The sequence below is a fragment of the Primulina tabacum genome, chromosome 18 (assembly GCF_025594145.1).
Source record: "Primulina tabacum isolate GXHZ01 chromosome 18, ASM2559414v2, whole genome shotgun sequence".
Taxonomy (NCBI): Eukaryota; Viridiplantae; Streptophyta; class Magnoliopsida; order Lamiales; family Gesneriaceae; genus Primulina; species Primulina tabacum.
Genome location: NC_134567.1, coordinates 30,388,986 through 30,414,687, shown reverse-complemented (window position 1 = coordinate 30,414,687; position 25,702 = coordinate 30,388,986). Strand labels below are relative to the sequence as shown.

General features: G+C 33.5%; 5 protein-coding genes and 1 pseudogene across 5 annotated transcripts; 2 read left to right on the top strand and 4 right to left on the bottom strand.

Moving 5' to 3' along the window:
- The first annotated feature begins 896 nt into the window (after positions 1-896).
- Positions 897-1,561, top strand: LOC142533979 (putative dehydration-responsive element-binding protein 2H). The gene has a single exon (XM_075640920.1). It carries the CDS (start codon positions 903-905, stop codon positions 1,380-1,382), a length of 480 nt encoding a protein of 159 aa, XP_075497035.1. The 5' UTR covers positions 897-902; the 3' UTR covers positions 1,383-1,561.
- Positions 1,562-2,206: 645 nt separating this feature from the next.
- On the bottom strand, positions 2,207-5,132 carry LOC142532482 (replication protein A 70 kDa DNA-binding subunit D-like). Its single transcript, XM_075638770.1, has 9 exons — positions 4,664-5,132; positions 4,075-4,342; positions 3,895-3,994; positions 3,700-3,824; positions 3,548-3,629; positions 3,201-3,318; positions 2,924-3,081; positions 2,723-2,843; positions 2,207-2,644 (listed from the first exon to the last, which is right to left on the bottom strand). The coding sequence occupies exons 1-9, from the start codon at positions 4,811-4,813 to the stop codon at positions 2,207-2,209; spliced, it is 1,560 nt and encodes a 519-aa protein (XP_075494885.1). The 5' UTR covers positions 4,814-5,132.
- A 941-nt stretch (positions 5,133-6,073) lies between these two features.
- Positions 6,074-9,231, bottom strand: LOC142532481 (uncharacterized). The gene is made up of 4 exons (XM_075638769.1): positions 8,142-9,231; positions 7,928-8,043; positions 6,267-7,731; positions 6,074-6,111 (listed from the first exon to the last, which is right to left on the bottom strand). The coding sequence occupies exons 1-4, from the start codon at positions 9,229-9,231 to the stop codon at positions 6,074-6,076; spliced, it is 2,709 nt and encodes a 902-aa protein (XP_075494884.1).
- Positions 9,232-14,516: 5,285 nt separating this feature from the next.
- Positions 14,517-17,515, top strand: LOC142532480 (uncharacterized; annotated as a pseudogene).
- Positions 17,516-17,590: 75 nt separating this feature from the next.
- On the bottom strand, positions 17,591-22,172 carry LOC142532230 (uncharacterized). The gene is made up of 5 exons (XM_075638537.1): positions 22,019-22,172; positions 20,674-21,871; positions 18,988-20,346; positions 18,572-18,686; positions 17,591-18,168 (listed from the first exon to the last, which is right to left on the bottom strand). The coding sequence occupies exons 2-5, from the start codon at positions 21,190-21,192 to the stop codon at positions 17,930-17,932; spliced, it is 2,232 nt and encodes a 743-aa protein (XP_075494652.1). The 5' UTR covers positions 21,193-21,871; positions 22,019-22,172; the 3' UTR covers positions 17,591-17,929.
- A 1,717-nt stretch (positions 22,173-23,889) lies between these two features.
- Positions 23,890-25,624, bottom strand: LOC142532170 (uncharacterized). Its single transcript, XM_075638432.1, has one exon. The coding sequence runs from the start codon at positions 25,538-25,540 to the stop codon at positions 24,356-24,358; it is 1,185 nt and encodes a 394-aa protein (XP_075494547.1). The 5' UTR covers positions 25,541-25,624; the 3' UTR covers positions 23,890-24,355.
- Positions 25,625-25,702: the final 78 nt, after the last annotated feature.

Below are 25,702 nucleotides of genomic sequence, written 5' to 3'. Positions count from 1 at the left end.
TTATTTTTATCAAATAGTATGTAATATAACTTACATAGATATGTACGTATTCGATAAATATGAAATCGATTAACTGTTTTTGGGCTATGACATGCAAGTATGCCAGCTATGCTCAGTTTCAAGCTGAACACGTGGCTCACGCCCTCCTGGCGCGACACGTGTCCATACAGTTGTTTCGCATAAATGATAAGCCAAGCGCCTCTTCGCAATCTGTACAGACTCTTCGTCGATCCTAGGGCGTTTCTCGTATGATCGATGTACCCGTATTATTACTCATTTTTTAAAGTTTAAGGTACATAATGTAGACAAAATTATTGGATATAGAAAGAAGGCTGTCAGTTGATGATTTTGATTTCGATGTACATCGATGTTGTCAAATGAAAGAGTCACCTGAATCAATTGGATGGTTGGGTTTGAGTGCGTTGATAGATCGTCGTTTGTATCACGGACAGAACGTTAGAATTATTGGAAAATGTACGAAGAAAACTACATGTATTGTCACCCAAAACAAGAGAAACAATGCAAAAACTTGAGAACACAAAAGGGGGAGCTTACCCTACATAATGGATACCGAACACAAGCTTTTATTTTGAAATGATATTACCTATCATATATGACAATGAGATAGGTTTATGAGTAAGTAGTGACAAATATTGAATATTGCAAATTATTTTCATTAAAATTATAATTTTTCAAATGTGTTTGGAGAAGTCAAAAACATGTATAATTATGAGTGAGATAAATTAAATGGTGTGGCGGTGATGACACCCACGGCTTTAACTTTGTTAAAAGACGACACGTTTCACTGCTTTTCACCTTGCTGACACTTATTTGCCAAAACCCTCCTAACAAAAAAGAATACCCTACATTTGATGCGGGGAAAATTAAGGAGCTGATATATCATGGAGCCGGTGAAGAAGACGACTGTGGGGCGGTCCAGAAAGGGTTGCATGCGTGGCAAAGGTGGACCGGATAACGCGCTCTGCACCTACAGGGGAGTCCGCCAGCGAACCTGGGGCAAGTGGGTCGCTGAGATCCGTGAGCCCAACCGCGGGGCAAGAGTATGGCTCGGGACTTTCAACACGTCCCTCGAAGCCGCGTATGCTTACGACGACGCTTCTCGGCGCCTCTATGGCTCGAGCGCAAAGCTCAACCTCCCGCCTCCTGCAGCGGACCACAACAGTGGAGAGACCGTTCTTCCTACGTTTCCAACTAGTGAGATGAGTGAAGATTTCTGGGTGCAGGGTTGTCATCATGGAGATGAAGCGAATTGCTATGAATTGTGGGACACACCGGTGGCTCCGTCTCTGCTTGATGATAAGCAAGATTCGAGCTGGCCGGAATTCCCACCAGAAAATAGTTCTCTCCCTCAATGGGAATGAACTATATAGGAATTCAATATCCTTATATTTTCATATACTAGCTAGTTATCTAGATCAAATAAACCTTGGTTTCTAGTGTGTGATTTTGATCTTTTTTGGTTTTTGGACGCAGACATATATACGGGGTGACAATAGTTGAGGGAATTTGCACGCAAAAAGCGTTGATTATGCATTTTGTTTTTGGGTAATCTCTGTCTTTAATAGAATGATTCTACGGGTGCCGTGCCCTTAATTAGTAGTACCTTCTTCTTGGTGTGGTTTTTGTATATATCATATATCCATATATATTGGGACGCAATTAAATTAGGTTATATTGACTATTCTAACTACTCAATAAATCATTACTAAATTATGATGCTATTAACGGTCATATAAAAAAGTGAAATTTTCTTATGGCAAAAACTTGTATGAGGCGGTCTCACGGATCGTATTTTGTGAGACGGATCTCTTATTTGAGTCATCCATGAAAAATTATTACTTTTTATGCCATTAGTATTACTTTTTATTGTCAATATCGGTAGGATTGACTCGTCTTACAGATAAAGATTCGTGAAAGACCTACTCTTTTCTTATTACTAGTAAAAAGCACGTGCGTTGCACGTGATATCCCGATGATTATTGTCGAAATTTTTTGTGTGCAAACTATAAGTTAAATTATATAATTAAAAATTATCTATAAAAGAACATGATGATATATAATCAGTTAATGAAAATAATAATTATTTAAAAATGCAAATACAAATATTTATTAATAAGAAAAATTTAATATAAGACAAAAATTGAAAAAACATTAAAAAAGCATAGCGCAATAAGTTACGATGGAATCAAATTTTTTCTTGCTTGATCTTCACAAATGCCACACTTTGTGTGTTATTTTTTGTCTTGACTTGTCTCTTTCTCTTCATGGAGGAAGAAAACTTGTCATCATCTTCAATCAGGATGTGGGTACTTCTTTTCGCATCATCAGGTAATTTTTTGTTGTTTTGTTGGCTTCGTGTCTTGGACATAGAACTCTGTTTGATGTTTTTTCTCTTTATAAAAGTAGCAATTTTTTCATCATCTTCCATATGAATTTGAGCATTTGCATTGACATCTTCGATTTTTTCTGATTTGTGCTTTTGCAGGGGCTTTTGGAATCTTTCAACTACAATAGAAGAGGTTGCATTATTGGTCGGAGTCTTTTCAGTAAATTTGAAAAGAAAGTTGTATTCTTCCTTTTCTGGCATTTCAAGGGCCATATAATATGGCGAAGCACTTGCATCCTACACAAAATCAAACACAAGTTAGTGATAGAGTTTTAAAGTTTATGTGTTATTTGGAGTAATGTGGTTTAAACTAACCTCAGCGACAGACTTGATATAGTCTTTCACTAGACAACCAATAAAAGCAACAGGTACGTCTTCAAACATTGTAATTTTTATATTGTCATTGTCTTTTTTGACATTGATCGTAACTCGATACCTGTACATGTGACAATATGATAAAAATATAAATGTATGCTATTATTTCATGTATAAAAAACAAATATGATGGATTTATACCTCGGCACTACTTCCGCAAGTATATGAACGCATTTGGTACAAGTTGTCGCATCTTTTGTTTTAATAATAGCCCTCGAACAATTGTTACAAGCTTCATACCAAGGGTTAAATCTGTTTTCAACTTCAAGTACATATCCTTTGAAAGAGTAGTATGTGTTCTAGTTCATTAGAACATAAGATCGATACAATCGATAAACCAAATAAAATTAGTGTTTTGGAAAAATGGGAGGAAAAATTAGCGTAATAAAAGGAAAAAATTGTGAAATTTTTCTCTTACCTCGGTTAAACTTTTGCGTTCATTGAGCAATTGATTGATGGTGATTTCTTTAGAACATTTCAGTTTAGTAGCCAGCCACAAATTATCGAGATTGTGGTCTTTGAAACCCGAGTTCAGCCTGTTTGTCAAAAACAACAAGAAGTATTAGTAAAAAAAATGTTACTATAAGATGTTTCAACAAAAGTGAATTTTCGACTTGTTACGACGCAATCAATATGTTTTTTTTCATAGATTAAATTATACAACACTTTTATCAACTTGGCTCATTCTAAATTTCAATTATTATAGGCATGCGTACAAATTAAAATATTAATGCTCGGGGAAATAATAGAATTCAATTTGCTCACCATAAATTTAAGTTCTCCGATTCGGTGCATGGTGGGTTTAGATATATTGTAGTAGTATAAGTGGATTTCAATTGAACTGTGTCTGTGGAAAAAAACTGAGAAGTGAGTATTTTAAGTATTGATCAATACATTTATAATATAATCGACAATACTTTGGTAAGGTTGTCTTTTCATATTTGAGAAAGCAATTATTGGCTTCTCATTCACCATTTCCTCTGACCATTGGCCTTCATTGAAGGCGAGATCGTCCCACAAATTTATTGTAACAGTATCATGTCTGAGAAAAATTACGACAATATAACATATTTTCTAAAAGAATCGAAATGTAATAAAATGGTTGTACGCACAGAAGGTTCATCAATATGACTTCTCTCCTGCAGCCTGTGCTATTGTCATTCCTACGAAACTGGATCGATTGCTTGACTTTCATGATGACACCTATGACATCTAATAAAGAACGGATGTTAATTAGTTATAGTAATAAAATAAATGATACATTTACAAATCAAATAATTGTTGAGAAATACCGAGTGGTTGAGCATCTTGTGAAGATTGCTTAATGTCCACAAACTCACAAAAACTGAAAGTGTAGTTAGAGAAACTGATAATATTATCTGTTTCTGTGATTGTTGTATTGTTTTGTAGGACCAGCTCAATTTTCGGATTGATGTTCGGGAAATTATTGTTAATTTCCCTTATGTTTGGATTAGATATGAGGTAACTTCTGTTGGACTTGAGTTGTTCATGGAAATATTGCATGGCATTGGCAAAAACAATCACATATATCATAGTACCCTGCAACAAATAAGGGAATAGAAAACAGAAAAAAAAAACCAAAAAATGCGATATCAATCAATTTAGAAGACAAAATATACACCTCCAATTTTTTTAGAACTTTAAATTGTAACGAATATTCTGACAATGTTTATATAATATAATATATATACTGATGAGGACTCGTGATTAGTATAGCTCGTGCAATATATGAATAACGATAAGAACCAAAAAAATTTAAACCAATGAACTGTTTATGAAGTGGAAAACCACGTAAATATACTTCACATAGTGCTAGTATCACATAATTTAGAAGTTTTCATAAAAAAATATTAATAATACCTCTTCATCCAAAAATATTATCTTCCGGATTGGTTTCGAATTTGCCTTTGAAAATAGGCTGCTTCCTCGTCGAAGAACCTTAAGCACGAGCGTAGTAGCCTTTTGATTTGATTGCAGAGAAGTAATAGAAGATAATTCTGAAGCAGCCATTGAAACAAAGTTCTTTAATTTTAAGACAAGGAAGAAGAAAAGTTTTAAGCGTTTGAATTCGTAGAATAACCTTTCTTTATATATAGGTAGTCTCACTTAAAACACATTAATTACATATAATTTTTTCCAAAATACATTTAAGTCAGGTATAACCAGCTATAACAAAATGAAGATTCGGCCGTTTTAAATTTGAAAATTTGAAATGTGACCAATAGTATTTCTTATTGTTGGGGAAAAAATAAATAAAATATTTGGACTTATCTTCTCTTTTGAACCAAGCGGTGGATGAGTATCGATATTGTGGAAACATCTGTCCCAATTTTCCCAAACATCCTATGAGAATAAATGATGAAATGTAATATGAAATTGATTATCTACGTGGGAATGCATAATTAGATTAATTATGTTTAAATGAATGTATAATTTAAAAAAAAGAAGATGCTATTTTTTATTTTAAAATGCATATATACACACACACACACACACACACATATATATATATATATATATATAATTGTTGTAATTGATTTATATTATTTTATATTCTAAATAGGAGAAAAAAACCACGTTACAAAAAAAGCTATTACATTAACTAAATAAATTCATATTTGGTCGGGTGAAAACAATGCTTGATATCTAAATATGAGCGTACAATGAAAAATATATATTTGAACATTTAAAATAAATAACGTATCGTTGGTTCCATAAAAAAATAAAAAAATATATTAAATACAGATAAATTATTTTTATGTATTGCCTAGACTTTGGAGTCTGCCCTCATAAACCAAATTAAAAGCAATGAAAAATAGCATTTAAAAAAATTAGGCAATAAATTAATGATTGAAATATAATGAATAACCAATGAATGCAAACTAAATAAATAGTTTCGCAGAATAATAAGACTCCAATCCAGTAGAAGTAAAAAGAATGAATTCAAGCACACATTATAATCATTATTTACCCTGCATAAAATAATTTTTCAGCAAAAATAATGTATTGAAAAAAGTAAAACTTAAACTTGAAAATAACTTACAATTTTAGAGCTTTTACAATGAATTTTTGAGCATATGGGAAATAATATTTTTTGAAAGTTAAGTGAAATAATATCATTTGTAGTTGGGGAATATATTATATATTTAAAATTTTAAATCAATTTGTTGATCAGTCATGATGGAAACGAAATAAATATTCCTTTTGTATATGTGAAATGAAATAAGAACAAAATAAGTTCATATTTTACCATCTTGGGTTTGTTGAAGTTCACGATGACACATGATCTTGATAGATGTCCTTTGTTTCTGCACATCAAAAGCAAAAACATTTGGGTATTCAGTTAAGTTGTAAGCAAATAAATTGTTATAAATGACTACAATGTTCCCTATATTAGAAATCATCACGGGAAAAAGGAAATGTAGATTTGCATATTTTATTGGAAAAAACATAAAGTAAATACCTCGAGCAAGAACTTGATGGTACACCACATTTCTTGTCCATGTGTCACCAATGCTTGTGTTTGTGCTTGGTTTAATTAAGACTTTTGTATTTGCCATTGAAGTACCTCGAGATAGTGCAACATACAATTGTCCATGTGAAAATACAGGTTGGGGTAAATATACGCCAACGAATGGTATAGTTTGTCCTTGCGCTTTATTAATTTTCATTGCGAAACACAATCGAATTGGAAATTGCTTTCTTCTGAATTGGAAAGGGTAGCCTTCATTTTCTGCAGGAGATAAAGGTATTCTCGGATGGCCAACTGTGATTTCTGCGTGGATGACATTATCTTGGAATCCTCGACATACCATTCTCGTCCCATTGCACAATCCATCTGATGGATCGAGATTCCTCAACAACATAATTGTACAATTCTTTTTCAAAACCAAACGATGAGGAGGCATGCCATTTGGAGTTAATGAGTTAAGAAATTCCGACGGATAAAAATTTTGAGTGTCATCAACTGCTTCATCAAGACTTGTGAAAGTTCTGGTCTCACAAGGAAATGATTGAATTATTTTATCATTCAACTTGTCAACATACTCATTCTTTGATGCAAGTATAGCTCTATTTGTCATGTAATCAGCCGACTGGAAATTTTTCTCTATATTTGGGAAAATATGATCAATAAGCTTTTGTTCAGAGGAATCTTCATCATCATAATCATCATCATATTTTATAATCATATCATCTGGAATTTTGATATTGCCATCCGCATCTGAACATTCAGTACCGTTGCCCACACGTAGCAAGAAATCACTAAACAAAGGATCTGATCTTGCTCGCATGTTTTCTGAAAGAGTTAGATGAGAAATTTGTTCGTATAAATACGATTTCACCAAACTTGCATTAATAGTTTCTTGAATAGATGCTTTAGGAACAACCGGTAGAACTTGCATAAAATCACCCCCAAGAACAACCACTTTTCCACCGAACGGTTTCTGGATTCCTGTTAAGTCTCGTAAACTTCTGTCAACTGCTTCAATTGCTAACCGTTTTGCCATCGGTGCCTCATCCCATATGATTAAATGTGTTCTTCTACATAACTCTGCAAGTCCGCTTTGTTTCGATATTGTACAATAACTTTTATCATGCAAGTCAATGGGAATTTTAAATCGTGAATGGGCTGTCCGACCACCCGGCAATATCGATGCTGCAACTCCTGAAGTTGCTGTAGCAAGTGCTATCATTTTTCTTGATCTTACATTGGCCAATAAAGCACGGTATAAATAAGTTTTCCCTGTTCCTCCAGGTCCATCGACAAAGAATAATCCATTTTTGTTTGCATCTAAACAATCAATTATTGTAGAGAATGCCTTTCGTTGTGCTGTATTCAGGTTGGATTGAGCTAAGTAATCTTCATATGGGATGTTAACGGCCAACTCATCGAGAATTTCTCGAGGGATTACTTCACTTGGTCCTATCTATTGGAGTTGTTACTTTTGGCAGGTCATATAGTCCAATATCTTAGCCTATGCTTTCTAGAAGCATACTGAGACTTTGTAATGTTTTTGCCGTCAATAATCCCCTGCATATAGAATTGTTTTTTTTGAAGTCTTCGGACATTGCTTCAAAGTAAGTCTCCCATAGTTTTCTGACATCTGTTGGCTCACAATATACCAAAATCGTTGCAAACAATCTTCGTAATGCGTGTGGCATTTGGAAGCTAACGGCCTCATTTAAACACTCAAAAATACTTTTATCTGATTCAAGCAGACCTCTTCTTTGTGCAGCCTCTTTGAAAGTAAAACAAATATGTCCGTCGACTGTTAACAGATTGTCAAATGAAGTTGGACCTCTAACATGATTAACAATCTTAAATAATATCTTTCACCTTCCACGGGATTAGCTCCATTTACACGACCAATGACTTTTCCTTTTTTCCTTTGTTGCCAAAACTTGTTCTTTTTATCCCACACATAATATTCTATAAATTCACTATATAAAAGAGCTTTCGCTCTATCATTTGTTGCGCACATCTGAAAAAATTCTGTTAGCATTGTTTTTGAGACATGCTCCCACTGTAGTACATTTCTCAGACTTTGATTCTTCCAAAAGGTGACACATTGTTTATTTGGAAAGTGCAGTGGCAAATTAATCACTGCTGGGGATATCTCATTGAGGTCAAACTCAAATATCCTCCAAACAGCTTCTTGTGCTGACACCCATCTTGCATCTTGGAAGTTTTTAATCTCATCTATCACGTTTTCTCCATCTTCATGAGCAATATGAACTGCCACTTTATCATGTCCTTTATAAATATATTTGTATAGGTATTTCACAGCTGTCAATCCAGAGCAAACTTCCACATTAATGTGACAATCATACCTTAACAGGAGATAAGAATTATGAGGAACCACCCATTGGGTATTAAGCTTTGTTCTTCTCACATCTATTATTTGGCCATTGTTTCTTCTTCTATATATTGGATATCCATCTTTTCCTTGTGTTGTAGTTTGACAAAATAGCCTTGGATAATGACTTTTACATTGTCCATTAACCATGCAAGAATTTTTTTTGTTCATATCTCCACAAGGACCATGTATCATATGTTTTACAACCAAATCATGTAGCCGAGGATGTGTATCTTTGTTAGGAAGTTCCGCAGATACATAATAATCAAACTGATCAGGAGTATTTATTTTGTAGGCAGGTTTTAGTATGACCAACATGTGAACATGAGGCAATCCCCTTTTTTGGAACTCAATTACATAGACATATGCAGCGACTTTTCCAAATATTTCTTTTTTGATTATCTGAGTTTTCAAATCATGTAATTTTGCTCGAAACACCCTTGACGTTAAGTCTGGCCGGTCCTGAGCTTTTTGTCCTTCTTTAAGATTATCCTTTATCTCTTTCCATTCTGGATTACAAGTCATTGTAATGAAGAGATCCGGTTTACCAAATGTTCTCACTAATGCCATCGCATCAAGATATCTACGTCGCATATCTCTTGGGCAAATAAGTCATCTCCACGTTTTTAAATGTTTGAGCTATTTTTTAAAAAAATACTATTAAATTTACTTAATATTAATATCAATTATTTTTTTCATTTTAATAACTTTCTTGGACTTTCATTTAAATTCTAAATTAAATTAATTATGTTAATTATTGTTCTATTTCACCATCATTTGAATTCATTCAATGAATTATTAAAAATAAATTTTAATATAATTAGATTTAAAAAAACTTCAAAAAATTATATATATGAAGGACTCATGATAAAGTATGTGAGTGCTTTGAACAAAGAGTCATTCAAATAAATTCTAAATTAAATATTGACAAATGAAAAATTAAAAAATTAAAATAATCATTATTACTTTTAAATTAAATAAAACAATTTGAATTGAAAATAAAATTATATTTAATCAAAATTTTAAATTTATTTTGTCAAACTATTAATTTCTAAATGTATGAACAAATATAATATATTGTAAATCTAAATTTAATTGTGAATTTGAATAATAGTAATAAAAAATTAATAAATTTGAAGAAGAAGTACCTATAAAAGTGTGGACAAATGAATCGTTCATCCACATACATTGGATGATATGATGCTAGAAAAATATTCTTGTACAATTGCTAAAATTAGAAAGAAATATGTAGAAAATCAATCAATTTTTTCATTTGTTTTTTCCCACTAATTTTGATAATAAATGTTAGTTATTGTTATATTTTACTATCATTTGAATTCATTCAATGAATTATTAAAAATAAATTTTAATATAATTAGATTTAAAAAAAACTTCAAAAAATTATATATATGAAGGACTCATGATAAAGTATGTGAGTGCTTTGAACGAACAGTCATTCAAATAAATTCTAAATTAAATATTGACAAATGAAAAATTAAAATAATAATTATTACTTTTAAATTAAATAAAACAATTTGAATTGAAAATAAAATTATATTTAATCAAAATTTTAAATTTATTTTGTCAAACTATTAATTTCTAAATGCATGAACAAATATAATATATTATAAATCTAAATTTAATTGTGAATTTGAATAATAGTAATAAAAAATTAATAAATTTGAATAAGAAGTACCTATAAAAGTGTGGACAAATGAATCGTTCATCCACATACATTGGATGATATGATGCTAGAAAAATATTGTTGTACAATTGCTAAAATGAGAAAGAAATATGTAGAAAATCAATCAATTTTTTCATTAGTTTTTTCCCACTAATTTTGATAATAAATAAAATTAATTGAATGATTAATTGTTTTAATTACTCTCATAGATTCTATTTTATTTAAGTCTCCTCATATTTATATATTATCAAATAGTACTCAATCATAACAATAATGCCATGACATTTTATTTGTATTTGTAGAGTTATTTACATACAAGTATATAATGACAATTATATTGACAAAAAGGTAAGCACACATTAAATAAAAAAATCAATAAACACTTAATTTGAAAATAAAAATAAAAATTGAGCTTATTAGGGAGTTGTTAATTCAAAATGCATGCCAATAAATTTCGCTTTCATTTCTATGTAATTAATTTACAAAATACCAAGTATGAACTCATATGAATTATATCAAATAGATATTTCGTAAAACAACATCCGAGATCTAGCATTCCAACATATGAATATTTTCATGACAATAACTTTGAACTACGTAAAAATGATATGACATCTTCCACACTCATGTTAGCCGGATTTTACCTTATAGGTGGAGAACCAAGTGGAAAACTTCTTATAGATAGCCCCGATTCTTTCCCTTCCAAACCAATCTGGTGAGAAAATGAGGAAGGGAATTGTATAAGAAAATAAAAATGGATGCATTGCTAAAAGAATATTTAAAGTGAGCAAAGCTTTAATCCAAGGGTCACACAAAGGCTCTAAATGACAATTATGAAAGGTCAACAACAATTTTTGAATGAAAGCATAACTTAATTTTTTGAATATTATTCACATACAACCGTTTTAGTTATTAGTAATAATGATGAGGAAAATAAAAATCTGATGCCCTTTAACACCTTCTAAACTAATATGGCCCCGATTGTATAATTCACAATCTGCCTCAGTCTCCCTCACTTTCTTAATAGAATTATCCAAGTCTTGGATGGCGCACTCAGCTTTTCTTTTGTTGCATTGCTTCAGTTCCTTAAACTCTTTATTCTCGGATAATTTTACTACTTCGGAGCTTTCATTGGTGCAGTCAAAGAAAGGACATAATGTCATTTTTCGAATATTATTCAAATACAACCGTTTTAGTTATTAGTAATAATGATGAGGAAAATGTGTGAGCAATTTATGTCATTTATATAGATTGAAGTTTGCATGAAGAATATTATAGAAAATGCATAATTGGAAAACATTGTAGATAGACCACAAGGGTATTATAGACATTGCACAATTATAAAACATTGTAGAAGATCCACACTTTTATAGGTACTAGTTAAAGACACGTGCGACGCACATGAAAATACATTTCTATTATCAATAATTGTTGTTAAAAAATGAGATCAGAAGAGATTAATTTACAAAAAATTATATATTAATGATTTCATGCTATATTAGTCGATAGACAATGAGTAATGCTACATGTGCAACCAAATTTGTACAATAATTCTTACAATTCAAAAAAATCATTATAGAAATTTCATTTATTAAAATCTCATTATAAATTAAATATAAAATCTCATTAGATAATAACAAAATCTCACGATATAATTTTTGTAAATATCGCAGTACGATATATTGGTTGTACCTTTAGCATTATCCGTAGGAAATTCAATGTAATATAATTTGTACTACATGTATTATAAAATGAGTGCAAAAGATATTTGTTTAAAAATTTTATGTGTTATAAATCTAAGGTTATTCTTGAATGGAAGGATTTCAAATCCATGGATTTCAATACATTCAAATGTATTTTTGTTATTTTAGCGAAGTAACATCATAAACTTCAAATCCACTCATTTCATGTTTATATAGTAGTATTTCATGTTAATTATTATATTTTTCAAGTCCACCCAATAATAATGTTATTTGAAATTTATTTTACTTTATATAAATAATAATATGTAAATAAGTAATGTGTGGATTCAAGATTTGATATATTGTTTTATTGTTAACAATAAAATTATAATTATAATCCATAAATTTGAAATCAATTTATCCAAGCGCAATCTAAATAAATTAATAATTGTTGAAAAACATAGTAGTAATAAATATTATAATTTTGTATAAATTAGACATTGGAGAAAATATAATATAAAATTGATATCACAATAGTTATTAAAATTAAATTTGAGAGAAGAAAAAAATATAATACATAATGTTGCCCACTTATTTTACCACGTATTATTGATTTATGAAAAATAAAAATATAATATAGATAATATATTCTAAACCTTAAATTAATTATTGCGTCAAATGTTTTCTTCTTTTATATTTTCAATTTATATTGCTTTTATGATTTTTTTTGTCATCAATTTTTCTACTATGTGAAAAAACAATATTCTCGCCATCTTCATTAGCAAATCTTATGAGAAGAATGTATATTCTTCTCTATTTGATGCCTCTATAAATCTCCACACAAATTAAGTGTTTTGTAGGAAAAAAAAGTTTGTTTCATCAAGCAAATAAAACCAAAGAATTTTGTTATTTCAGTATTCTACAAATTATATTTATTTTTTGTAAATATTTTAACTTAATATACATGCAAATAAAATCAATGAATTTCGGTTATTCTATCTTCTAGACAACTGACAAAATATGATTTAATTAATATTTTATTATATTTATCAAAAAGTGTTCAACTCTCACTTTTATAATAAATAATTGTATAGATTTGATCATTATCTAACATAAATGTAGTTTGACAATTTTGTCCTTATCATAATAACTGATTTGACAAAAACATCCTCACTAAATTTTTCCTGTATGTACAAACTAAGGACAAATTTGACATTACACAATAGAAAAACTTTGACCTTGATTCACACTTTTATGATATGTATAGATATAGATAGATTTGATTCACATTGGAAATCGAATTGATACTCGAATACTTGATGCATGCATGGATCCCTTTTCTTCGACTTTAGAAAATATGAACACGATAAATTCTTTAAATTAATATAGTGGCTGCTCACTTGTTGTTTAGTGTAAAAAAATTGTGAAAGAAATTTATGCAACTTAATTATATATTGATACTCGAATACTTGACGCATGCATGGATCCCTTAATTATATATCTATATATATATATATGAGAAAATAAATTAGTCTACTCTGAGTATGCTTTAGTAATCGAAATATGTGGCATGACCAATAGGATAAAAGTAATTGATATGATTCATTAATAACAAGCAAGGATTGATTTTTTTTAATTAGCAAATAGAAAGTAATGGAAATTCTAAGATTTGAAATATATAATAACTAAAATTATCCAAATAAATGAAATTTTGAAATTAAAGAATTTGAAATAAAATGTTCCAAGTAAAAAACAGATCCTAAAATACAATATGGTCAAAATGCTTTGTGAGTCATGATGAGTTATGACCATTAATCTTAATTGTCCTTTTAACCTACTAATAATAATTGCAACTGCCCATTAATATTAGCTGGAATTTGGAGGCTTCATCGCACATATATATACAGCGATCTATTTCGCACCAATTCAAGCACAAATACAATTGATCTCCTAAAATAATTCATTAATTTCTCTATTTTTCGATATATTAACTGATATTATTTTGTGCTTCAATGAAAATTGGTAACGGACAACATCAAAAATTTTGTTATCTTTGCACTGATTTTGGCACTAGGAAATCTGGTCAATTTTGCAAAAGCAAAGGCATACTTCGTATTTGGAGACTCGTCGGAGGAAAATGGCAACAACAACTACCTAGTCACCACCGTCAGGGCCGATACACCATCTTACGGATTCGACTACCTTTCTTATACCGTCGCGTCTTGAGATGCATGACGTGAACATCGGGAATTTCTTGGAATTTAATAATTGAATTAACCAAAAACAGTAAGCTTTAACAAATATTTTGAATCTAAAAAAAACTTTATTCAACAAATTCACTTCTTACAACCCAAAGACAAAACCAAACTCAATGTTCAACTTATTCAAAATAAATGTCTAATACTACATAAAGAAATAATAAATTTTTTAGTCAAATCAACACCCTGATCAAAATTCAATAGATTCTCGATCTTCTATCTCCTTCTCATATGAAAGGGAACGTAAAGGGTATGCGATATGACTGTCATTGAATAATTGAAGAGAACATATCTTCAAGTTTAAACACATAATATTTTATATATTATCACATCATATCATATTATTGAACTTATTCCAAAGTAGATCTAAAACTTTTTTTAAAAAACAATAAACATCAAATATATGGCTTAACTTCCCAGATTGAATCATAATTTCTGGCTTAACTCCTCGAATAGATCATAAATGTATGGTTTAACTCTATAGACTGGATCATAAGTGTCTAATTTTATCCTACTAGATAAGATCACAAACAAGATCAAGACATCGCCAAAAAATATTTGTTGTTAAAACATTTTCATGCAATATAACGCAATATTTAAATTTTAAGATACTATGAAAATAACGTTACGAAAATACCATGAATATACACGTTCCACTTACTTAATAGATATATATTATGAAATTTGAGTAGAAGGTTGATTGCAAGAGCGCCTCAAGAACCTCATTATCTTCCTAGAGAGTGTTTTTTCATAGAAATATTTTTTTAGGTAGAAAGTGAATGAGGAAAGCTGATATAATAGTATTTATAATAATATAATTAAGACTTGTATTTTCATATGATTTTTGAGTAGAAGGTTCAATTCCAGTTTCTTTCAAGAATTTGCAGAAGTTGAGGTTTCTTGGCCTTTCTGGTAATAATTTGACTGCAAAGATTCCTGTTGAGCTCGGTGAATTGTCGTCCTTGGAAACTATTATAATGGGATATTATCAGTTCGAAGGATCAATTCCAGGAGAGTTCGGTAATTTGATGAATTTTCAGTATCTTGATTTGGCTGTTGGTACATTGAGTGCTCAAATTCCAGTTTGGGGAAGTTAAAAAAGTTAACTACTGTTTACTTGTATCAGAACAGTTTTGAAGGAAGAATCCCACCTGAAATAGGGAATATGACAAGTCTAGTGTATCTAGATCTTTCCAACAACCATCTTTCGGGTGAGATTCCGTACGAGGTTTCAGGTATCAAGAATATGCAGCTGCTGAATCTCATGTGCAATGAATTGAAAGGTCCTATTCTAGAAGGGCTTGGAGATTTGAAGAAACTTGAAGTTCTTGAGCTGTGGAAGAATTCTTTAACTGGTTTATTGCCGTCGAATCTTGGAAAAAACTCTCCTTTACAGCGGTTGGACGTTTCATCAAATTCATTGTCCGGTGAGATTCCACCTGGTTTATGCGATTCCGGGAATCTCATCAAGCTCATTCTCTTTAATAACTCTTTCTCAGGTTTAATCCCAATGAACCTATCAAACTGTTCGTCTTTGGTCCGCATTCGGATCCAAAACAATCATCTTTCAGGCTCAATCCCTTCTGGTTTTGGAAATCTTCCAAAACTTCAAAGGCTAGAATTGGCTTATAACAATTTCACGGGTGAATTTCCTCAACATTTTACTTTATCTGCTTCACTTTCGTTCGTTGACTTTTCTGGGAATAGTCTAGATTCTTCGTTGCCTTCATATATTCTCTCTTTGCCAACTCTTCAAACCTTCGCAGCTTCAAATAACAATCTGCAAGGGAACATCCTGGATCAGTTTCAAGACTGTGAGTCACTTTCATAACTTGATCTTTCAAACAACCATTTCTCAGGAAAAATACCTGAGAGAATAGCTTCCTGTGAAAAAATGGTGACTCTTAATCTCAAAATTCGATGGAGAAATTCCAAAGTCCTTAGCCACAATGCCGACTCTATCAATTCTTGATTTGTCAACCAACTCACTTGTTGGAAGAATACCAGAAAATTTTGGAAGCTCCCCGTCTCTTGAAATGATAAACTGTCCTACAATAAGCTCGAGGGTCCTGTTCCGAGCAATGGTATCTTAATGACCATCAATCCAAACAATCTGATCGGAAACTCTGGCCTATGTGGCGGTGTGCTTCCCCTCATGTTCTAAAGCCGTCCTCAATGCAAGATTGTTGTAAGATTGTTAAGATATCTGCAGATTGAGACTGATATCATGATGGTGTACGAATACATGTCGAATGGGAGTGTCGGTGAAGCACTACATGGGAAACAGGCAGGGAAAATGCTGGTGGATTGGGTGACTAGGTATAATGTTGCGCTTGGTGTAGCACAGGGACTTTCTTATCTTCACCACGATTGTCATCCACATGTGATTCACCGTGATGTGAAGTCGAATAACATTATATTGGATTTGGATTTAGAGCCAAGAATTGCTGATTTCGGGTTGGCTAGAACAATGCATAACAATAATAAGATTGTTTCCATGGTGGCTGGATCTTATGGGTACATAGCACCAGGTTAGTTGATTCTTGCAAACCAAAACTGAATAGAATTTCCTTTTAAATTGTCTCCTCATTTTGTGAATTTACTCTTAAAGAAAATCTGGGTTTCGAAAATTTTCAGAATATGGATACACTCTGAAGGTCGATGAGAAGAGTGACGTATACAGTTTTGGGGTCGTATTCTTGGAGCTACTAACAGGTAAAATGCCATTAGATCCTTCATTTGGCGACTCCGTCGATATAGTAGAATGGGTTTCTTCGATATAGTAGAATGGGTTCGAAGAAACGCAAAGATAGTATCAGAACAGGTATTAGACCCTAACGTTTCTGGCCAATGTAAGTACGTTCGAGAGGAGATGCTTCTGGTCCTTAAAATTGCAACTCTCTGCACTGTTAAGTTACCTAAAGACAAAAAAAAAAAAAAAAGGCTACCTAAAGACAGGCCATCGATGAGAGATATTGTAACAATGCTGGGAGAAGCAAAGCCTCGACGAAAAGGTGTGAGACAAATATGGGGATACACTGCAAATAAAGAGTCTAATATTTGCATATTCGCCAGTCATAGGACTTCTATCGTACTGTAAATTTCATGTTTCCTAAATCATCACTAGTACCTGTTTTTCTGTGTGTAAAGATCGTGTTCTGTGTTTTTCTTGTAGCATTTTAAAGCAGTAAAGCCTGGTATTGATCATACAACAAAGTTTACTTTCTACAATAAAATATTTGCATTAGAAAAGGAAGTTCTAAAAATCCATGTACATGAATAAGCAATAAATTATTAACTAAATCTATGAACTGTAGTTCTAAATTGCAGCCATACAAAATGTACATATTTTAGGACAGGTGTCGTTAAGTAAGTGTACAAAAGAATTCGACCACCATTGGCAGACCCTGACCATTTATAAGAAAATTTTCCTATATTTTTCTGCTTCTCTACTTTTTCAAGAAACTAAAATATATCACCTACTACACTGCAACTTCAAATCGAATTCTATACAAAACTACATTAATTCTTTCACACGATTGTCCTCCAAAGGCTTCGCCAAAAACCGGTCACGAGGCTGTAATTCCTCCCTCCCAGCTCGAAAAATGGCCATCTGAAATGGAAATCAGATTACTGTTACTCGGTCAAGGGACCAAGAAAAACGATGCAACCGCACCTGGAGTCTCCACAATTTCAGTTGCTTCGGCTATTCTAAGAGCCATTATAGCTTTATATGTAGTTAAGTCAGCCTTTTCCAGGAGGATTTGAGCTCTTTGCCGCTTTAAAACAGCTGATTGCTCAGATCTGTCAGCAAAAGCTCTTGCTTCTTGCAATTTGAACAAGTTATTCTTGTGCTCCGAAGTGTCTCTTTCAGCTACCATTTCTGTGCAATCGAAGTTTTACAACTACCTTTAGTTGGGATAACCCCCGTACAAGACTCACAACCAAGATGAAAACAGATATCAGCAAACGCTTGTCAATTTTTATTACAACATTATTGTAAGATTTGAATATGAATGTTGTGTTTCCCATACCATATCAAACAGTAACTTTTTAAAAACAGATATCAATGTGTTCCTCGGATTTTTTTTACAGAGAACAGTATGTTACAAATTGTTCAACGAATTTGGCAAACAGACAAATTGACACAACCATAGAAACAATTCCAAATTAAACAGCAAATTTCTTAGAAGACCAAATTGTTGATTCAAAGCATTCAACCAAAGTCGGTGAACACAAATTTAACACAACTAGAACTTCAGAAACTTCATGTTATGCACACTAACCTTGAAGAAAAATTCGTTGCTTCCCTCTCCCAGCTTGACATGCCTGACGTTTGAATGATCTTTTCTTCCGTAAAATGGACCTCGGGATCACATGAGATCTTCTAGGCTTGTATAGCTGCCAATGAAATTGAAAAGGTAAATTCGGAAATCAAATGGTCTTGGCTTCGAGACCCAATTGTACAATCCCCACCCCCAACCCAAAAAAAAAAAAATCGAAGAGAAGCCAATATCACAAATAGCAATGAGTAAAAAGTGCATGGAAAATTATTGCTTTTCTAATATACACAGAGTAAATAAAGTCAATCTCATGACAAATTGAGATTTTTTACCATATACAATAACCATATTCCAAATTATAATAGGCAAACACACTCCACCACATGTAATTGCAGTATTAGAATGTGAATTTATTTTACCTGGAAAATCCTGACAAGAGCTGATTGTTTCTGTCTTCGCTTTTTAATCCAGTACTTATGGATAACCTCTATAAATTCCTTTCTTTCTAAATGGATGCAAAAATCATATGCTGCCTTCTCATCAGAATGATCATCCCCATTGCAATGAAAACCTTTTTCAAGGGCATCAACAACCAACTCAAATCGCTCGGGTGTTATAAGTTCATGAATCTCCCCTTCTGAGGACAGAGCATCATTGAATTCATTTAACCACTTTTCATCATCCGAGTCCATGTCATAACTGGCAGTCATGTTCGACAATGCCCTTGCTAGCTCATCATCGTTTACAGTGATATATGAATTTGGTCTCACATATGGCATATAATTGTTTTGAACGGTATTGGATACCACTTGCACCCCAGGAACGGGAATGACACTAGCTGTAGGAGCCTGTAAATTTCGGTCTGAGCACTCTTTATAAAGTTCCTTGAAAATCAACCAGTCTTTCTTATTAGGAAACTCGAACTTCCATCCCCCATCTCCCGACCATGATGTTGCATTAGTGAAGCGATTAGAACAAGATGGCCTCATGACACTCTGCGTAGTGAGGCTGTATCGTATCATTCCATCCTTCATAACAGCAAGAACCCATTGTTTTGAAGCAGATAGTTCCAAAGTGATGATAACTCCTTCTTCCCTGTAACACTCGTCCGTTTCAATGATTAATAAGTTCGCTGAACAACTGGCACCTGTATTCGGCGGTATAAGCCCCATAGCAGCTTTTGATTCCTTGGAATGTGTGGAGGACCGGCTCTCATCCATCCCAACTGCAGATATTAGTTCTTTGATGTACTTGGAGGGACTTGTCTTAGCTAAACCCCCAAGTATGCGACTAGGTGCTGCAGAAGAGGAATGAGTTGCATTCTGTCTAAACCTTAAAAGATCGGAAGCCAAAGGCCCATTAGATTTTTTAGCCCGAAAAGCAGATAGCGGTCTTCCTCTCTTACGTCTCAGAGACCTCCTTTTCTGGACACGTCTACTATTTCGATATTGCATACTTCGAAGAGCCGATTTAGGCAATCCACCAGTTGTCTGAGACGAATCCCTCTGCCTTAAACCACCAACACTTGATACGACAGAACAGCTATTACAGGTATCTTTCCCAAGATCAATTTGAGATGTTACTTCTCCAAAGTTCTCATTGACAACCAATGGAACCACAACAAACACATAGGCCAATCGTGCCAATCTTAGCTGCATACTCAAATGCAAATACATAAAGCTAAAGGGTACCGCGGAAAAATCCACAGCAAACATGGGTATCAAGGAACTGGATCCTGAAATTATGCATAAACCAGGATTCTTGATTGGGATTGACCCCTATAACAAGAAACATAAAATTATTAAGAACTTCAATTAAGCTAACATTCAGATTAAACAGAAAAGGTGAATGGATATCCTTGTATCTTGATTTGGATGCTATCATCTCATTACTCACCTCATATTCTTATCTGAATGATCACTAAGGTTCTCAATAATTTCCGCATGCAAAAATAAGAATCATTTAATTTCACGGGAATTTTACCAGGAAATGAGACAACAAATAAGAACATATTTAAATCATGTAAATTTTAATAAGAATCCTTAGATGTATAAACTCATAACTTCATAAAAATCTAACAGTATAAATTGATTGATAAATTTTACCTGGAGAAAAAGTATACCATGCGAAGAATAACCATCAAATATGGGTTTCGAATGCACAAACTCAGAAAGCAGTTGTAATCCAATGTCAACCCTCCTCATATAGTACAGTACTGAACACAAGAAGCAAGAAATCCAATGACTGCTATCATAAGACGGTTTGATAGAAACAACAGCAAGCTTTTGACCTGAAGCAGTGTCAACAGAATAGTCACCACCAGCTTCCAATGAAGCAGCGGCTTTGTATTTATTCCTCCACTTTTTCCTTAAAAACTTCTTCCCAAACCTCTTATCCTCACAAGACCCACTGCTTTTAAATACTTCCCTTTTTCTTTTTCTGACATACACATTTCCTCGCATCTTGTCCACATCTCCAACATCTCTATGTGCATCTTCTTCTACTTTATAGTTCCTCAACAATGAACATCCCAATGCCCTTACCGTTTCCCCGCGATGCAATCTTGCAGGGATCACCAGTATCCCCTCCACCCATCGAGTCATCAAGAATATCAATCCACTCATTTTCCCGAACTGCTCTCATGAACTTGCCATCTTCATGTGGCGGTTCAGTCCACAGCCGCCTACCTGACCGCAAAACTATCGCTCCAAGAACCCTTGTACTGCGTCTCATTCCTACTGAAGGCATGGACTTGCTCTTGTTGCTACAAAGTAGCAAAGACCCCAAATTTGCTTCCCCTTCACTTTCCAACCCCACAAAATTAAACACCAAAAATGAGCTCAAATCGAAGCATATAACCTCTGAGATATAGTCAGATCCTTGTTTTTAATGTCTTCTTAACAAAGCAAACTAGCAAGTTTGAAAAAATAGAAGTATGAAATCAGTCTAAATCAGAAAGAAATATCCTAACCGAGTCAATAAGACAGAATAAGAACAGGTTCGGGCCAAATCCAGAACAAAAGGTCTTTTTTTTATGAAGATGGCACTTATCTCTCCTTAAATGTCAGTCTTATAATCCCAGACGCGATCTCGATAGGCCAAATACTGATAAAGACAGAGTCTCAATTAGGTCTCCACAACATTAGAACCCAGTACACTTGGCCCAGAATAGGTCCTTCCAAGCTATTACTGCCTTTTTTCACACTCCTCCCAGAACCAAAAAAGATTCCAACTCGATTCGACTCGGCCCACCACACACCTTGGATAATTTTCACTTCATTTTACACCATCCTTCGGCCGTCACTACATAAAGAAAATATAACGCTATAGAATGCAAAAAAATACATAAAAAAACGTTCGAAAAAAAAAACTCGATCTTTGTTCAAGATAACGAACCGAAATACCAATAGATACCCACGAATAAAATTGAAGAAACAAGAAAAAAATTACCTGGACAGGAAGAGAATCAAAAGATCCCTTTCATCTCATCTATGATACCCATAATTCCAAAAAAATTATTCATTTATTTCCTGTTTATTAATGGCGTTCACGTTGGCTGCGGGGTGACTAGCAGGTTGTTTTTAGGGTTTTTGAGAACGGGAGAAGAGTGACGACTAATAACTACTACTTCCAACTATCGTCACATTGTGATCTGGATCGTTGAAACCCAAATAATCGACGGCCGTGATTAGAGGACCGATAATATTTATGCGAGAGTGGATATTTTCAATTTTTTTACAAGTATAGAAAATGACCAAAGTACCCGCATAATTAGCAAATTATGGGGTTGTTTCGCGGAATTGAATAAAATATCAAATTAATTTTAGAAACGAAAAAATGATGTGAATATATCGAAATATTTGATTTTATTAGGAAACGTTGGAGAATAAATATATTTTTTTCAAAATTTGAAAAAATATATTATGCTTTAAATAAAATTTATTGTCATAATACTATTTCAAAAATAAATATTGACATATTCGATATAATGAAAATAATTTTTTTTTAAATAGAGAATTCTATCGACGGACCACTAGAATTTTTTTTGTGTACTACATATTTTTCCAACACTTTTTATGTATCAGATTTAAACTTAAAACTTACGACATCTTCTTCCTCTTCACGATACAAATATTTTTTCGTTAAGTTATCTTACATCTTCAATATCTGTATCGACATCTTCGTTTCTACAATCAACCACATATCCTTGTGTCATGGTTGCTTCACCACTAAGTAGGACATCCCCTCTTTTTTTCTTGTTGATTATATATATATATATATATAATAATAAATCCGCCTAGCGGATATCGAACCAGTACTTATGTAGCTGATTAATGCGACGACATCCAGATAAGATGTTTTTTTTTTTTTGGTAAAAAAAACGGAGTTATGGATAGCCACTAGATGAACACTGATAATAGTTTTGAAAGAACAAATTTGTGAATATAAAGAGAAAGGAAATTTTTTCATAAAAATTAAGAAAAAACATGTAAGGGCCCAACACTGTCGTAATTTTTTGAGTAACATATAGTAAGTGAGATTGTTGATGCAGAATCTTGTAAAAATTTAGTTATGATAATGTTAATGTCGGATGATGTGAGAAGGGAAAGTGTGGTCCATCGAGAAATTTGGTGCCAACTTGAATGAACCAACAATTAAACGATGCTTGAAAGAGAAACTGTAAAAACTGATTTGAATTACTTTTTCTTTATCTTAATATAAATTAACCGCGATTCAAGGAAGCCTTCCCTTGATTGTGCTTTTACTCTTCGTATCAGTACGTAGCTTTCTTCTTTCGTTCCCGATAGTTCCTCGGAAAGCTGCTAAATAATTAACCTAGGGGATTCAGATTATTTTATACTTCTACTTATATTTCATTCTGCTAATCCTTACTCTCTCTAATTACAGTCGTCGCCCCCTCCCACCAACATGGCTCGAGCAATCCCATTTTTCGCAGTACTACTACTATAGGCTACCAGACTCCAACTAAAGCCACCAGCAACAACTAAGGCTTCACTCTAATAATTTTTCGTTTTGTTATAGGTCATGTCAATTCATAATGATAGTCTACTAATTTATAATTTTTTTTCAAGTTTAATATTTTTTAACCAGACAGTTGACGTGATATTGACAGTAGGTCGTCATGTCAGTATTTTTCTGTAAAATAAAAATGAAATACATGCTTACACGACAAAAAAATGCACTTTTCTTCCCAAGTGAAAGACAGATTGGGATTAATGGTTAAGTGCACTCATTTACATGCAAACAATGAGACAATTTTTTTGCATAATATATGTAAATTTTGATGACAAAGAATAGGCAACGTATGTATAAAAGGACTGTAGAAGAAATCAATTAAAGAAACTGTCCAACCTCATGAGTTAGCAGTGTACTTACAAGTTACAACATCAGCAAACTCTACATATAATTAAAGCTTTTCAGGCGTCCATTTCAAGCAACCCCCATTTTCTCTTGGAGAGAGTAGCTAGCCCATCTGAAGAACTTACAAAAGAGCATTCCATAAATTAAGCAAACAAAAAATTTCCAACAAGCAAAGAAGAAATCAGTCCAAGACTCGGACTTTGTTGCCGTCTACCCTCGCTCTGTTGAAAGGTATATCTCAACACGTTAACAATTAACCATTTCTTAAAACAAAAAAATATCGAACTCGAAATTTCAAGAGAATTCAGATTAATAGGCTTAAACAATAGGGGACACTATAATGATATGAAACATCTGAGCAAATCGAAGAAGAAGACCTGCTGTCCATTCCTGATAATCAATTAGCTACGCTGAATTGGCCTCACTTGATCTCTTCTTTCTACTCTTGCTATCGATGAGTTTCTTACTACTTGCATTATTACTCGCCCCACATACGATAGTGAACTCGATCCCATATGCATTTCCAAAACATGAAAAGAGTCCCCCATCCGAATTCCTACGTGAATGTCTGCTGCTATTATTCGATATCTCGGACCGATCATAATCATCATCTGCATCGATCTTTTCACCTGGATTCATTTCCTTTCTCCATCTTTCTCTTCTTGAAGTAAATCTATACCCCTTCGCTTTTGCTTCTTCGATTGTCAAGTCCTCAAGAATGGAGCTGCCTGTTTCCTCGATATCTTGTGCAGTTATGTGCACTTTCTTGGGGTTTAATGGTGGTTGCAACTTCTTGGCTAACTCAGCTGCCACGATCGAAGCAGATGGACCGATATCAGAACACGCTTCCGAACCATTTACAGTGGAACCATTGCATATTGATCCATTAACCATTGATCCATTGTTTACTGATCCGGCCTTTAATGGAAAATCCTCGTTGTTAACCTCAGACCCCACGCTTAATGAACGCCACAGTTGGATTCTTGAAGTAAGTTCCCTTTGTTGTTCTTCCCCATATTCGTTTGTATGCTGTTGCAGGCTGAGGGGATTCAGTTTTTTATCACTTGGATAGTTGTTCAAAGGCATGCTTCTCATTGTGCTGTCAAGTAGGGCAATTCCCATGTTGAGTATGCCCTGTGGGCTGCCGGATGGTCTGCGGACTTGTAGGGCAACAAAACGCGTGTTCTTAGGGTGGTTATGCGACATTCGAACCGCCGGGGTGATGAGATCGTTGATTAGGACCTGCACCGTCCCCACCAGGACATCGCGAAACCACGAAACCGTGTAGATTTCAACGGTCAGGGTCCCGTTTTCCGACATGAGGAGCTCATTGTCCACACGGAACGCGAACTTGTCGTTCCATGTAGGGTTCGTGTGGCCATTTTGATCGGTTCGGGTGGTGAGCTTGCGGTTAGGGTGGATCCATGTCGTTGCATATGTTCGCATAGATTTCGTGATGGAGGCTAGGTCTTGAGCCGATATCAAGCTGATCTCGAGTATGTTCGAAGGGGTGGGTGGCGGTATTTGGGAGGAGACGGAGGAGGATGTAACGGTGGAACATGCAGTAGGGGTTGGGATGGTCGGATCCATTCGTCTTTCCTCGAAAAGACGAAGGAATCAGGAATGGAAAATCAGCGGAGGCGTGATAGAGGAGGATGTGTTTTTGTTGATGATGCATGGTTGGAAAAGTGGTCGTGGGAGAAGTTGTTTTCTAGACCATTGTTTCTTGAAGTTTAAATTGTTTCGAATTGG

Coding starts and splice junctions, on each gene's coding strand:
- LOC142533979 (XM_075640920.1), top strand. CDS start 903: ATGGAGCCGGTGAAGAAGACGACTGTGGGGCGGTCCAGAAAGGGTTGC.
- LOC142532482 (XM_075638770.1), bottom strand. CDS start 4,813: ATGGCTGCTTCAGAATTATCTTCTATTACTTCTCTGCAATCAAATCAA. Junction 3,995..4,074: donor ACAAGATGCTCAACCACTCG/GTATTTCTCAAC, acceptor GTTCTTTATTAG/ATGTCATAGGTGTCATCATG. Junction 3,825..3,894: donor GTCATATTGATGAACCTTCT/GTGCGTACAACC, acceptor AATTTTTCTCAG/ACATGATACTGTTACAATAA.
- LOC142532481 (XM_075638769.1), bottom strand. CDS start 9,231: ATGGCATTAGTGAGAACATTTGGTAAACCGGATCTCTTCATTACAATG. Junction 8,044..8,141: donor TGGAGCTAATCCCGTGGAAG/GTGAAAGATATT, acceptor TTACTTTCAAAG/AGGCTGCACAAAGAAGAGGT. Junction 6,112..6,266: donor CCATCAAGTTCTTGCTCGAG/GTATTTACTTTA, acceptor TTTGATGTGCAG/AAACAAAGGACATCTATCAA.
- LOC142532230 (XM_075638537.1), bottom strand. CDS start 21,192: ATGAGTGGATTGATATTCTTGATGACTCGATGGGTGGAGGGGATACTG. Junction 20,347..20,673: donor ATGGTATACTTTTTCTCCAG/GTAAAATTTATC, acceptor TTCTTGTTATAG/GGGTCAATCCCAATCAAGAA. Junction 18,687..18,987: donor CTCTTGTCAGGATTTTCCAG/GTAAAATAAATT, acceptor TTTCATTGGCAG/CTATACAAGCCTAGAAGATC.
- LOC142532170 (XM_075638432.1), bottom strand. CDS start 25,540: ATGGATCCGACCATCCCAACCCCTACTGCATGTTCCACCGTTACATCC.